Source organism: Mirounga leonina, unplaced genomic scaffold (genome assembly GCF_011800145.1).
Source record: "Mirounga leonina isolate KUSES-001 unplaced genomic scaffold, KU_Mleo_1.0 Mir_179, whole genome shotgun sequence".
NCBI classification, from domain to species: Eukaryota; Metazoa; Chordata; class Mammalia; order Carnivora; family Phocidae; genus Mirounga; species Mirounga leonina.
Genome location: NW_023270466.1, coordinates 1670913 through 1686009, shown reverse-complemented (window position 1 = coordinate 1686009; position 15097 = coordinate 1670913). Strand labels below are relative to the sequence as shown.

Below are 15097 nucleotides of genomic sequence, written 5' to 3'. Positions count from 1 at the left end.
TATTTGAGAGAGCGAGACAGAAAGAGCATGAGCAGTGGGGAGGTGCAGAGACAGAGGGAGATGCAGACTCCTCGCTGATCAGGGAGCAGGCTCCATTCCAGGCCATAACCTGAGCCAAAGACAGCTGCTTAACCTTAAGACTGAGCCACCCAGGTGCCTCTCTCCAGTGAATTTTAAAGTGAGCTGTGTATTGGAGATTAGTTACCAGGCCCAGCCACTGCATGAATCCTCTGTAACATCTGTAATACTTTCTGTTGGTATTTCCTTTTACATAAACTTTCACAAGTCAATTTGGTCAATTGTTAAGGACCTCTAATTATTAAAGGCTCTTCCTTTAGGATGTACTCAGTCTACCTCCTTATCATTCCCACTCATTGGTCCTCACTCTGTTCTCAGGAACCACATGACTACTCATCACCTATTTGAAAACAACTTCCATGTTCACACTGAGACTTCTCATCCAGGTTGGACTTTCTCAGCTTATTCAAGGTAGTATAGTAGAGTGGTTAGAAGCACAGGCTCAGATTTGGCTTATATCCTGGACCAGACAGCGCTGATCCTCTGTCTACAGCTACCGCTGTAAGGAGTAAAGTCCTTTGCCTCTGACCGGGGACCCTTGTGTCTTCTGTGCACGACTGCCCACAAAATGGCAGCACACTGACTTGTCAGCTTGCAAGTTGGCCAGGAGAGGCTGATACTAGATCACCCTCAGCTTCACCCCATCCTGACAACTAGTACTAAGTTTTGCCCTCTTTCAGAAAGCAGTGACAGAGACATGCAGTACATTGAACATGAAAGGGAAATTCACTACTGCTATGGGCAGAAACCCGACAAATTTTTAGAACTTTGGCTTATTGGCTTGGGAGATGAGGGAGTGGGTGCACAATACTTCTTTTTTTTTTTTTTTAAGATTTTATTTATTTATTCATGAGAGACAGAGAGAGAGAGGTAGAGGGAGAAGCAGGCTCCCAAGGAGCAGGGAGCCCGATGTGGGACTCGATCCCAGGACCCTGGGATCATGACTTGAGCCGAAGGCAGACACTCAACCATCTGAGCCACCCAGGTGCTCGGGTGCACAATACTTCTTAAGAATGGCACCAGCTGGAGCGCTGGCTAGTTCAGTTGGAAGAGCAGGTTACTCTTGATCTTGGGGTTGTGAGTCGGAGGCCTGTGTTGGGCATAGAGATTACTAAGTAAATAAATAAACTTAAAAAAAAAAAAAGAAGAAGAAGAATGGCAACCGCTAAGCTGTTTTTCCCTTAAGTCTATCATGCTAATCTTAGATCCATCCAGAGATGAGAGTAAAGGGTCTCAGAGTTTTTGTTGTTGTTTTGTGTGTGTGTTTGTTTACAAGGCATCCAAACTGTTAGAAGGCACTTTGGCCCTCTCAGCTTCTTCTGAGGCCAACTAATTCTTGTGGGAAAGAATTTAGCTGTGTTTTCTCCACCCCACATTGGGTTTATGATGCTGATGAGGTAACCCACTGAAGATTGAGAAACAGACCCAAAGAAATATAGATAAATTCTTACAGTCTGCCCTTGCATCATGGAAAACTTTCCCCTAGTATTGACGTTGAATTTAAGAGATGTTATTTCGATAACGGGCAGCAGATGCCTCAGATTAAGGAGGACTTCTCAGAAAAGGCCATCCGCCAAAGGGCACAAACCCCAGCCACAGCTGGGAAAGGTGGCTGTGGCCTGCCACAGTTCCTGAAGCTGGAATCGGGTGAGCGAATGATGACTTTGCTGCTTAAGACAGGGCTTGGGCTGCACGGGTAACACTGGAAGTCTGTTTGGTTAAGCTGCAGTCAACCACTGCACCACTTCCAACAAAGTCCAGGTGCTTCACTTCCAGCACGCAGTCACCCTCCTTCATGCCTCTTGGTCCCTCCCTCCTCCTCTGTGTCAGCCTTGGCCGCTTTAATGGAAAGATGATTAGGGGAGGGCCAAGGATGCCCTGTCACCAAGGGGAATCAAAAGTCTATGCACCCAGCAAGTATGCTGGGCAACTTTGGGAAGGAGAGGAGCTCACCCCTGTATGGCTATGCTGGATACACACGCCCAAGTCACCGTTCTAACCCTTCCATGGGGACCCGGCACCTGGACTCAGCTAACAGGATTTGGGCAGGCTTCATGGGGCGGGGGCGGCGGGGGAGGGGGGGGAACGACTATCATGACCCTGTAGGTGGGGCCCTCCAGCCAGTACAAAGTGTTATCGTTATTTTTACATCTGAATGTCTATGAGGAATCGATGTGTTAGGTACTTGTGTTTCCTCTCCTGAAAGTGCCAGATGAGATTCTCCTGATTGCGGAGAGCTAGCATGTAGGGAAATGCTAGTACCTTTGAGGTGCCACAGTTTGAGCTACAAGTCTGTGGGACTGATGATCTTGCCAATCAGAGCTTCCTCTTGTCAGAGGTGCCAGTTTGGGGTTTTGGGACCCGGCTACTGCATACACCCCTTTTGAAGAGCAGCTATTGGCTTGCTGCTGAGCTCTTGTTGCAACTGAAGGCCTGACAGGTAAAGGGCTTGCAACTCGCAGCATGATACTCATATTTTGGGGTGGGTCAACTTGGACTGAATGACTGTCCAAGTGAGAAGGGCTCAATAAGCCTCGCTTATCAAATGGAAATGGTGTATCCAAGAATACTCCTGGCCCCAGTGGCATCTTGGCTTTATACAAACAACTGGGAGCTATCCCCCCGGGAGAAGCTTTATCCTCGCCTTTTCCTCCCTCTGATTTTCCTGCCAGAAGCAAAATCACTGGCTTAATGGAGCTTTCGATTTACAGTTTCCCCTAAATGCCTGGGTTTGATTCACTGATGGGTTGGCTACATGGAAGCCTGGTAGGTTTCAGAACTGTAACAGCTGTTCAAGCTCAGTGTCATCATGTAGAACTTTTGGTTCTCAGTGGGCAGAATTCAAGGCCACTCTCTTTATCTCTGCCCAATAGTGCTCTTGTTATATTTGTGTTGACTCTTCGGCTGTTGCCAACGGTCTGGCTCTTTGGTCTGAACTTGGAAAACTACAGACTGGCAGATGGAAAATATCCCTCTTCTTTGGCGACATGAACAATGGAAACAAATCACAGCTGTGGAGCCAACCACGTGGGTCTCTCGTGGAGATGTCCCTGGAAGGGGCCATTTTGAGGAGACTGACTAGAGTCCAGCTGCTGACGGAGCTTTGTGCTGCCCTGACCATCACCACTGCCATCTGTGTCTGTCACTGTGCTGGACACAGTCCACACCAACCATAGAGTGGGCACAAAGTACAGGAATTAATGTGTCTCATGCAAAGAGAAACTACCCTACCACTGCCTGCCAGACTTGGACTCCTGACCAAAGGTGACACATTTGTTTCACAGCAAACAAAGCCACCCTGCATGGCTTATGGCCACCACTTACTCCTGGATTACATTAGACTTTTGATCCACTCTCAAGGCTATTGGTGGTGCCTCCCTGCTGCTGACACTGTTTTAGCTTTGGTGTTACTGCTCCAGTCCAATTGACTGACTCTAGTCACACCATGTGGCCCTTTTGAAGTTAATCTGTGTCACATGTTAGGCTTTCTGGACCATTTGCAGTCTGACAATGGTGTACTTTTTATTGCAAAAGCCACTCAACAATGGGCTAATGGCCAACGTACTTAATGGACTTCCCATGTTTTTTGCTACCCACAGGCATCTGGTAGTGTTGAGTGTTGGGACAGTTCACTTCAGAAATCAACTCAAAAAGATTTCTTACTCGATATCCCTCAACTCCTCCTAGTTCATATACTAATTAGTTGGGATATTTTGGTCACTGGATGTAGCCATCCCCAGAAAGGAATCATCCCCTCTTAGCCACTTCCTGGATTATGATAAGGACAAATGGGTGGGGTGGGGAGTTTACACACCTACTTTGAAAATCCAGCAATCTACCCAGGACATTCCTGGGCATATTGCTTCTTTCTTTTCCCTAATGGCAATTGCAGACTTGCCTGCTTGGTACACCCTCTTGGTGGCAGCACAATCAGAAGGGGGCCTAAGGGATTAAACTTAATTCTAGGTCAGCTACTTGGATTTTCCTGTTGGACTGACATGGGCCTAGTGCATAAGGATAATAACTACATAGCTGAGCACAGTCTCTCTGAGTTCCCTTATAATGGCCTGTGAGGGCCTACGTGGAGGACATAATGGGTCTCCATAAGTTTTAGAAAAATGTCCTCAACCCTTTTGCATCTTACCCTCTGGACACAAGGTGTAAGTGGGAGATGGTTGGCGAAAAGGTGGAAGGGAAAACACACTGGGGTTTGGTGGTGGAAGTAAGCAATCCCAATACCAGGGAAAGGAATGTCTTGGACCTTGGGAGGCACAGGAGAGAGGGAGAGACAATAATCCTCCATACTTCCAAACTACCCCTGGACCTTTCTTCATAAAGGAAAGCACTCAGGTGAGGTTCCCCTGAACTAACACTAAATTTAACTGACTGTTGGGTCTGCTGTACCCCACCAGATAGCTCTGACCACAACTGATCACCATTCTCCATAGATTTAATAAGAGGCCGATTGAAAATGGCAGGGGATGGCCCAGCTCTTGCACCTTTCATGTAAAACATCTGTCAACACCTCTGGATATCTTTCCCACTCCCATTCCTGGAGCCTTCACTAGTCCCGTGGACTGGATGAATGCCACCTGGACAAACAGGACAGTTTTGACTAGACTCCATAAATAAGGACTAGGCTCAATTCCAACAGATCGAGGAACCCAAAGGCCTACCAATCAGCTGAGAGGCCACAATGAAGACACTGTCAACCTGTGCCCCCCAACTGATATAGGCCACACTTGGGGGGGGGGGCGTTCCAAGAATTACAAACAACATTTGCTTTCCAGTTGTACCATGTGAGCTCCCAGGACTGCGCTTCTTATGTGGAAGTCAGGAGTTAACTTGCTTCCTCTTGAAAACAACAGTGGCTTGCACCTTGGGGGTGGTCATAAGAGAACTTCCAAGTGTTTAAGAAAATACCGTTAGTAGGGGCACCTGGGTGGCTCAGTCGTTAAGCATCTGCCTTCGGCTCAGGTCATGATCCCAGGGTGCTGGGATGGAGCCCCGCATCGTGCTCCCTGATTGGTGGGAAGCCTGCTTCTCCGTCTCCCGCTCCCCCTGCTTGTGTTCCCTCTCTCGCTGTGTCTCTCTCTGTCAAATAAATAAAATCTTAAAAAAAAGAAAATACCATTAGTAGATCCCAGAGCCCTCAGATAAGAGGGAGAACTCTCCAAAATGATGCTGCCCTTGATAACTTGGAGGAGTTTCTCTGAGGAATAACTTACTTGCTGTATATATGCAACCTGTGTGCAGTTATTCATATGACGAGAACCACCCAATTAGAAGGGGTGAAACAAAATTTGTCCTGACTTTAGCTGAAGAGATCAATGTATCACATTGGCCCTGGAAGGCATTCAAATAAGCTTCAACTCACAGCTCAGGGTTGTTATCATTGATATAATTGCCCTAGATTTCCTCCTTGTGGGCCATGGCAAAGCATGTACAATTACTAATGCATCCTGCTGTACCTAGATTAATACCTTGGGCCAAGGGGCAAAGTCAATACAGAAAAATCCCTAGGAGGCTGCCAAAGTAGACCTCGTTGGTTTGTGGGATTCGTTCAGCTGATTGAGTCTGAACCCCTGAGGAGTACAATTACTAATACTAACAGTTGGGCTCATCCTGCTACTTAGAATCCTGTTGATATTAGCCTTATTAAAGGCTATATGAAAGAAACTGAATGGATTTTGCCCCAGCCTCTGATGGGCAGTTTAATCAGAATGATGAACAGAGTGGCATACTAATGGGAAAGTTTGCCAGAAGCCAACAGAGTGTAGAAACAATGGGTAGATATTCCTGGGAGACAATTCTTCATGGGTCTCTCCTAATTCTGCACATCTTGGGAATATAGGCGCTGACTGCATGGGGTGGGCAGAATAATGGCTCTCCCAGGAGGTCCACATCCTAGTCCACAGAACCTGTGATTCTGTCACTTAAAATACAAAAGGGATTCTGCAGCTGTGATTAAGAGTCCTGAGATAGGGAGATTATCCTGGATTATCTGGGAGGGTCCCATGTCCTCACAAGGGTCCTTATAAGGGGGGGGGGGGGGCGGGCAGGAAGGTCAGAGATTGACAATGGAAGCAGAGGTTGGAATGACTTGGCCCCAAGCCAAGGAATGTGGGCAGTCTCTACAGGCTGAAAAAGGCAAGGAACAGATTCTCCTCTAGAGGCTCCAGAAGGAACACAGCCTCTGATTTATGCCCTTTAAGATCCATTTTGGAGGGGACGGGGGTGGGAGGGTGGGGAATGGGGTAATTGGGTGAAGGGCATTAAGGAGGGCGCTTGATGTAATGAGAAGTGGGTGTTATATGCGACTGATGAATCACTAAATTCTACCCTGAAATTAATAATACACAATATGTTAACTAAGTTGAATTTAAACAAAACAACAACAAAAAATGAAAACAAAAAGGTACAAACTTTCAGGTATAAGATAAATAAGCTCTGGGGATGTAATACAGCATCATGACTATAGTTAACAATATTTTATTGAATATTTGAATGTTACTAAGGGAGTATATCTTAAAAGTTTGAATCACAAAGAAAAAATGTAACTGTGAGATGATGGATGTTAATCTTATTGTGGTATCATTTTGCAATATATGCATATATCAAATTGTGTTGTACACCTTAAATTTATACAATGTTATATGTCAGTTATATCTCAATAAAACTGGGGAGAAAAAGAAAAAGAAAGATCTGCTTTGGACTTCTGACCACCAGAATTGTAAAATAATAAATCTCTGTTGTTTTAAGCCGCTGAATTTGTGGTTATTTGTCACAGCTGCAATAGAAAACTAATACACTGCCTTTGTTCTGGACTCCTTTTTCAAGGATATTTGTATAGTGAACAGTCTTTGAGGATATCGTATCTCCCCACAGAGCAAAGGGCTGCAGGTTTACTGCCCACTTAAAAGATCCAAGTTCCCCCTGCTTGGGGTTCCAACCCACTGCATGCACAGGTGTCATTGGCCCTCTCTGCATCATTCTGCGGAAGTTAGGGCTTGGGGAACTGGTGCAAGAAAATGCTGATACACTGCCTACTGCTATTGCTGTTAGTAACAAAGTACTTTGTTTCTGACCTAGGAGTCTTGTATCTTCTGCCAGCATTTACAAAACTGTTAGTTTGTAACAGGGAAAAAATCTCAGACTGTTCACAGTTCTTGATAGATTATAGAACAACTCAGATAACCCAGTGTTGTTCTTTGATGAGAGCTCATGAAAATTTTCTAGGCGTCATAACCAAAGCTTAGTTATAGAAGGATAAGATGGCACCAAGAGGAGACAGTTTTGAGGATGGAGACATTACCCCAAGGCAGAAGAACCTCTGTAGGACGTTATTGCTGTTATCTAGGCCACAGTTAATAAGGATGTGAGCTAGACTGGTGGCAGAAGAATAGTTTTAGATAATAGAAGCTATGTTACAAGTGATGAATTGTTAAGTAAATTGTTCTAATAATTATGATGGAGGATCAGAGAAAAAAATTGATTCCATAGGTGTGGCTGTTCAAGGTAGGTGTTAGAGAGGAGGAAGCAACAATGGGCACAATGTGGGGGGAGGGGATGTGATGACTTGAAGGAATGACCAGAGGTGAGGAGAATATAATGTACAAGTGCTTCTACAGATGGTGATAAATATGTATGACCGCAGTGGAGTCTATCTATAGGTTAATGGGAATGAAACTTGAAAGCCAGACTAGGAGTTAGTAGAAGGCCTTGGATTCCTAGTTAAGAAGCTTGGGCTTTATTTTCCAGGCAGCACGGAACTTCTGATGGATTTTGAATAGGGGAGTAACATGATGAATGCATGTTATTTATACCACTTATTTGACATGACATGTGTACTACCTTGTGTTGAAGTTATGTAAGTTCTTGGACACAGCATTAAAATGTGCTCAATAAATTCATGTTGGTTGAATTAATTGCCTCATTTTGTCAAGGAAGAATTCTTCTACCATGTGAACAATAACCTTTTATCATTGTACTTGAAGTTTGGATATCTGGCTCATATTGGCTTGTGAGAACTGACTGGTAAAATTTCAGGAAACTTGTGAGCAAGTTGACCTCAAATTGGTAGCTTGAGATTGGCTATTTTGCAAATATTTACATCAAGGAAACTGGCAAACACTATAAATCAAAGCTTGTTTTCTGGAGACTTGGTCATTAAACATTTACCAGCTTGTCACTGCTATCTCCTTCACTTCTCCCACTCCCCATCCAACTAGCCTCTAGGTTTTCTGAGGACAGGGACTGAGTCTTATTTGTCTTGTATTCTCAACATAGTACTTGGACATTGGTCATGCTCAATTGATGTTTGTAGAATGAATGAAATATATGCTCCTGTAATTTTTCTCCAACTGACCATTTAATGAAAAAAATCATTTAGAAGAAAATGCCTCAAGAAGACATGTAGACCCTGGGGTTCCAATCAGATTCTAGGCCTGTTTTTTAAGTGGTTTTGGAACACAGCCACTAATTCATAGACTACTATGTCTACTGGTTGTCTATGAATTGCTTTGGGCTGCAAGGGCAGAGCTGATTATCTGAGATAGAGAATGTATGCCCTGCAAAGCCGAACATATTTACCATCTAGTCTCCCCTGGAAATTTGTTGATCCTTATCTAGACCCCCACTACCAACAGTTCCTTAAAAGGTAGGATTATTTCTAAAAAGTGGCATATATACTATATATTCTTAGAGATAAATTATTATTATTCCATAAACTGTGCACATACATAATTTTTTTTAAAGAAATTAGATAATTACAGAGCAATTTCATAAGAACCAGGTTAGAGATAATGATTGGTTGTCCGATGGTGGAACTTTCTACTTTGAGAAGTAGTGATTACCTCACATCTAAACACATGCACGTCGTCACCCTTTAGCAGTGTGCATCCTTCAGCAGAGAGCCTTGTGTAATCTCTTCACCTTATTGAGCAATGCTGCCAGAAATTTAGCTGATGTCAAATGATGTCTGTATTGCAATTTATTCTTTCAGAACTCTCAACACCCAGATTCCCAAGGGGTTCTGCTAAAAAGTAGTCTTCATGGGACAATATTTTTTGCCACAACAGGGCTGGATTGTTTAAAAACAGAAATACAGAATGTGTCTTTGCATATTTGGGTCATAGTGGGCTGTCAGAGTTTCCATTTGCGCAATACTATTTAATAAGGTTAATGTCCTGGGTTCTACATTCCTTGCAAGTCATCTTTAAAGGCAAATGACGTCATCTCAAATTCAGGATTGTCAGGGGAAAAATAATTAACATTTCTTATTTGTACCCATACTCTCCTGAAAATGACTTTTGAACAACTACTGAAGTCTGAACTGCAGCAATAAATTAATTTGATAGACTATAAAATGAACACCTCAGCTACATTAAACTACCCCAGAAGGGTGGGCTGTCCTTGGGCACCCTGCTTCTGCCCCACGTATCTTGAGGGCCAGTGTTCAGAGAATTCAGGGCGCCCGCGCAGGGCTGTCAGAGCGGAAAGAGAGGCCACGGTCAACAGAGGTGGCCTGATCGCCAGACCAAACTGGGCTGGCCCGAGGGCGGGACGCCGTGGCCATGGAGCAATGACTCCGCGGGATTGCGCAGGGTGGCTGCGGCCCATTTTCCTTTCGTTATGATGAAGATCGTTCCTCCATTAACTTAGCTTCCAACTCCCGCGCACCGGGCAGTAAGATCAAGCATTTAAAAATCCTACAAGTAGGCAAATGGAAGGATGTTGAAACGATAGCACAACTCGCCAGCATTTTCACCGCCCTCCCGTTGGGGTCCTGGGGGCGCGCAGCGGCCAGGCGAGGCGGGCGTGAGGGCACGGAGGGGCTGCGCGCCGCCAACGCGGGGGCTGCAGGGGCCGGGGGACGCGACCCGAACCACCAGCGCGCAGGCGCATCCGCCGCTGCAGCGCCCAGTGGTCGAGCCCCCTTTCTAGTAATTTCGCTAGCCGTGAGGTCATCACATCGCGCCGTTACGGAGCGCCTCCCAGAACCCCCTAATTTATTTTTTGGCTGGGGGATGAAGTGAAATGAACTGATTTCTCCCACCCCGTTTTGCTTTCAGTCCTCCACTCTGGCTGCGCCTACCCTCTGAGGAATGGAGCGGGAGAGGGAAAGAAAGGCAGCCGGAGGTGGCAGCGGGGCCGGCCAGGCATGACTCGGCGACGCCGCCAGCCGAGTTACCCGGCGTGCCCTGCGCGGCGCTGGCCCAGGGACGTGGGGGGAGGGGCGGGGAGGAGGAAGAGCGGCGGCGGCTGCGGATGTCGCTGCGACCGAGCGGCGTCTGAACACACGGCGGCTGCCGGACGCCCGACGCGGACCTGCGCCGGAGCCCACACCGAGCTCCGCGGCCCCTCGCCTGCCAGGGCGGCCTTGCACCCGTTGTCACTGAGGCGGCGTGCCCCGCATTCTCCGCTGCCCGGGCCGGCCGGCTCTGCCGTCTGCTGGCTCCCCCTCGCTCGCCCGCTCCCTCCTGCGCGCCTGAGTCACCGCCGCCGCCGCCATGGCCGAGAGTGGTGAAAGCGGCGGCCCTCCGAGCTCCCAGGACAGCGCCGCCGCGGCCGAAGGTGCCGGCGCCCCCGCGGCCGCTGCCTCTGCGGAGCCCAAGATCATGAAAGTCACCGTGAAGACCCCGAAGGAGAAGGAGGAGTTCGCTGTGCCCGAGAATAGCTCCGTCCAGCAGGTGAGGGCCGCCCTGGCCCGGGGCCCGCGGTGGGGGTGGCGGCAGGACCTCCGCCCGCGGCAGGAGGAGACGGTTTTGGAAGGGTCTGGGAGGGGATCGTCCCCCGAGGTGCCCTGGGCACTCCTCGCGGGTCTCTTTTCGAATTAGATCATACCCAAGTTCCTGGGCGTGCTCCTTGGGACACCGCAGAGGCTTGTGGCGGGCCCCGCGGCCTGTTTGTGGGACGCGCGGACGCCGCTTCCCTCCGCGCCCTCCTCCTGCTCCCGCGTCGGCCGACCACCAGCCTCCTCCCCCAGCTCCCCGCCCCTCGCCGCCTCCCTCCGGCTCCTCACAAAGGAAAGGGACCACCGCCGCGCTCCGGGCGGGGTGGAGGCTGGGCTGGGGCGAGGGTTCGCTTTAGCCTCCTCTGCGGTTTTGTCTCATGAATTAAAAAAAAGGGGGGGGGGTGCTCATTGTTTTACCTGCCTGCGGATTAGGGTAGATTTTGGGGCGAGGAGCACGTGTACATTTAGTTTTGCGTTTTGATTGCTGAATTTTGTCCTGCTTTCCAGTCTTCAAGAAAAAATTAACCATGACGTAGAAATTGTTTTCAGCCACATGTTAATAATACTAGGCTTAAGGAGAAAGGTGGATGACTTTTCATTGATGACTTGCTGTTTTCTTTTCAGTATATTTATCGCTCATCCCTTCCTTAGGTGCCAGTCATTGGGAAGGTTTTTGTTTGATTTTAGAGGGATGGTAGCCACGTTTTGCAGATATTAGCAGTTGCAATCGAATAAAAGAGAACAAAATTGGAGTTAATGGAGAATATTACCAAGTAACTTATTACTTAAAATCTGTTCAGGTATACAAACTTGGCTGTTAAATTAAAAATCTTGAAGAATTCAGCAAATTTGCTTTAGCTTATTGTTGAATGTACATCCCAGGATATTTTTCATAATTGTGGAATTGATCTCTGACGATCTAAAATAATGTGAAGTCTATGAGGAAACAGTTCCTGAGATGTACATGTGAGTTTCCTCAGGAACAGTAAATGGAGTACTGGTTTATATAGTTCTGAAAGGTGGTGTGTTTTGTGAAGCATTAAATAGAGTGTACCATCAAGTGAGAAACTTTTACCACTTACTGAATCACCTTTTGGTGGTGGGGGGGGGGGATGTCCTCAATTATATAAAAATTTCCTTTAACATTTTTGTTTTCCAACATACAGGAAAGTTGAAAGAATGGTACAGTGAATATTCACATGTGCATGATCTACAATTGACATTTTGCTGTATTTGCTCTATCACACAACTAATCACGTATTGGTTCCTTTTGTTTTTTGGAGGCATTTCAGAGTAAGTTGCAAATACCATTCAATGTTTTTCACAGATACATGCACCTGTATGATCCAAAAGCTTTATCAAGATGTAGAACTTTATAGTTGACTAGAAAGTTCTCTCTTGGCCTTTCCTGGTTCGTTCAGTCCCACTCCCCTCCATCCACCATTGATTTGATTTTTTTTCACCATTAGTTTTGCCTGTTCTAGAACTTCACATAAGTGGGGTTATATAGTATGTACTCTCTTCGGTAAGGTTTTTTTACTCAGCGTAATGTTTTTGAGATTCTTTCTTGTGTATACCGGTAATTTCTTCTTATTGCTGTGTTTTCCACTGTATGACTATGCCATAATTAATGCACTCTCCTGTTGAGGGCCACCTGGTCTTCTTGCAGTTGGTTGCTATGAACCCTCTTGTACAAATTTTTTTTGTTGGACAGATGTGTTTCTCCTGTTAAATACTTGGAAGTGGAATGACTGGGTGATAGGATAGCTACAGGCTTAGTTTTATAAGAAACTATGTTTTTGAAGAGTTCTAACGTCCTATAGTTCCACCAAAGGTGCTTGGGAGTTCCTGTTGCTCCATATCCCTGCTAGCATTTGATAGTGTCAGTCTTTTTCATTTTAGCTCTTCTAGTGTATGTGTAGCCATATTAGCTTTTGAAGCCCTTGGGTCTTCTTTCTAGGATTCCTAGTTCAGGTCTCTACTTTCCTACCTGCTTTTCAGCACTTTATTGTAAAAGATTAGGAAGAAAGAGTCAATATTTTATAAAGAGAAAAATTCACGTAAGTCATTTTATGGTGTTCTGTCTGTGAGGGTTTGTTTGTTTTTACTTTTTGTGATGGTGACATTAGAATTTTAAAGTCTGGAAGTTTTAATCTCACTCTTCTGTAACCAAAGTAAATTGGTTAAATTAAAGCTTTTTCAAAGCAGCTTATTCTGATGGCAGTTGAATTTTTATTCTGAAAAATGCTTTCTACTGAAGCAGAAAACATGATTAAAAAAACATGTAACACTGCACCAAGAACCTGAAGACAAGTTAACTATCTGTGGGGTCTCTTAAGGGAAACACATACAGGAAAAATGTGTGAGTATAAGAAAAGCAGTTTTCAGATGATTTGTAAATTCTACTTGAAGCACAAGAAAGTATGTCATTTTGTAACGTAAGTTTTTCTTAAAGGGTTTGATAGATTTAAACTACTTGTTACTGAGTAAAATTTGTCATTAAAATATATTTAATGACATTAAGATTCCATGTTCCGTAAAAATGCTCAGTAAAAAATTGGAAAATATTTGGTCCTGAAAATTTTTATCTAATTTTAGAGATAAAGAGGGTATGGTAGGCAAAAGACTTAGAAAAAGAAAATATTGAAGGCTTAGGCTTTCTATCAGGCAAGTTCCATATTCTACAGTTTAGAATCTCTTTCAGTAAGTGTTTCTGTATAATGTAAATTCTCTTACATACTGAAATAGTATTTATATGAATAAATTATATTAAACTTTCTGGGTCAGTTCTAAAATATGTTGTAAGGTGGTAACTAATTTTCTTATTTTATTCTCAGGTTCTGTTTGAGTGTATATAACCAGTAGGCACAAACAGGATACCTTAATCCAGTTGGTATTAGTGTTACTTGTTTGGGGTTGATAATAATAACACTTTTTTTGAAGTTAAAGTGAAATTTACTTTTCATTGAGCAGTCAATTGAGTAATGTTTAAATTTCTAGTTAAGGGTAGTTAGAATATAAACTTAACCATGTGTGTTTCGAGGTGGTTTTGTAAATAGGGGTTTTCGTAATATAAGTAAGTAGATTAAAAAAATAGATAAGTTGTGTGTATTGGCACAGGGTCCCTGTGTAGGAGACTTTTTTTTCCTATTAATTATTCATTATCGTACTATGGGAAACAGTTTGAGGACTTCCAAGTGTCAAGAAGGGAGATGAAGTCCAAAGTGGGGTGGAGGTGGGGGTGTAGTGTGTCAAGTCATTCATTAAAATTAGTGCAGAGAATGGAAGGGAGCTTCCAGGTAACATCTAATTAGCTTGTTCTGGGATTTTATAGCTCTCTAGGTTATAGTGTGAGATTTGGATTACAGTTACCTGAAATATTCAGGCAACATATATTCTAATTTCAGAAAACATTTTCATTGCTTGCAACTTTTAGAGAAGTATTAATATAGTTAGACATAACATAAATACTGTATTGCATAGATTTGAGCCTTTTCTCGCTAAGGGAAATTGCTGTGTGTCAGGATCGTTAACACAAACACCATTTAACATTATACTTTATGATAGATCTAGAAAAGCACTGTCCACTTTGGTACTACCAGCCACATCAACTATTAAATACTTAAAATGTGGTTGGATTGATTTTTTTTTTTTTTTAAAGATTTTATTTGACAGAGAGAGACGGGAACACAAGCAGGGGGAGTGGGAGAGGGAGAAGCAGACTCCCCACTGAGCAGGGACCCCGATGTGGGTGGGTCTCGATCCCAGGACCCTGGGATCATGACCCGAGCCAAAGGCAGACGCCTAACGACTGAGCCACCCAGGCGCCCCAGTTGGATTGATTTGAAATGTGCTGAAAGTGTAAAGATTTTGAAAACCTGTGACTGGGTTCTTTCACTTAGTGTAATGTTTTAAAGGTTCATCTGTGTTGTTGTAGTATGGATCAGTTCTTTTTATTGCTGAATGATATCCAATTGAATGGATGTATTTCTCATTTTATTTCTCCATTCATCAGCTATTGATCATTTGGGTTGTTTCTTTTTGACCAGTCTGAATAATGTCTCTGTGAATAACTCAAAAATTTTTGTGTGGACATATGCTTTTGTATTTCTTTTGAGTGTGTACCTGTGAGTGGAAATGTTGGGTCATGTGGTAGCTCTGTGTTTAACTTTTTGAGGAACTGCCAAACTATTTTCCAAAGTGACCACCATTTTATATTCCCACTAGCAGTGCAGGAGGATTCCAGTTACTCTGCATTCCCTGGAACATTTGTTATTGTCTGTC

The 15097-nt window shown here is 44.5% G+C and overlaps 1 protein-coding gene across 2 annotated transcripts in view; it reads left to right on the top strand.

The window, feature by feature from the left end:
• Positions 1-10309: 10309 nt before the first annotated feature.
• UBQLN1 (ubiquilin 1) overlaps positions 10310-15097 on the top strand; it is a 51144-nt gene continuing 46356 nt past the window's right edge. Inside the window, exon 1 of one of the 2 annotated variants that reach the window (XM_035024383.1) lies at positions 10310-10769. In XM_035024383.1, the coding sequence (XP_034880274.1) occupies positions 10590-10769 (180 nt within the window). In that variant the 5' untranslated portion in view covers positions 10310-10589. The remainder of the gene's footprint in view (positions 10770-15097) is intronic. The other variant, XM_035024384.1, reaches the window with a different exon arrangement.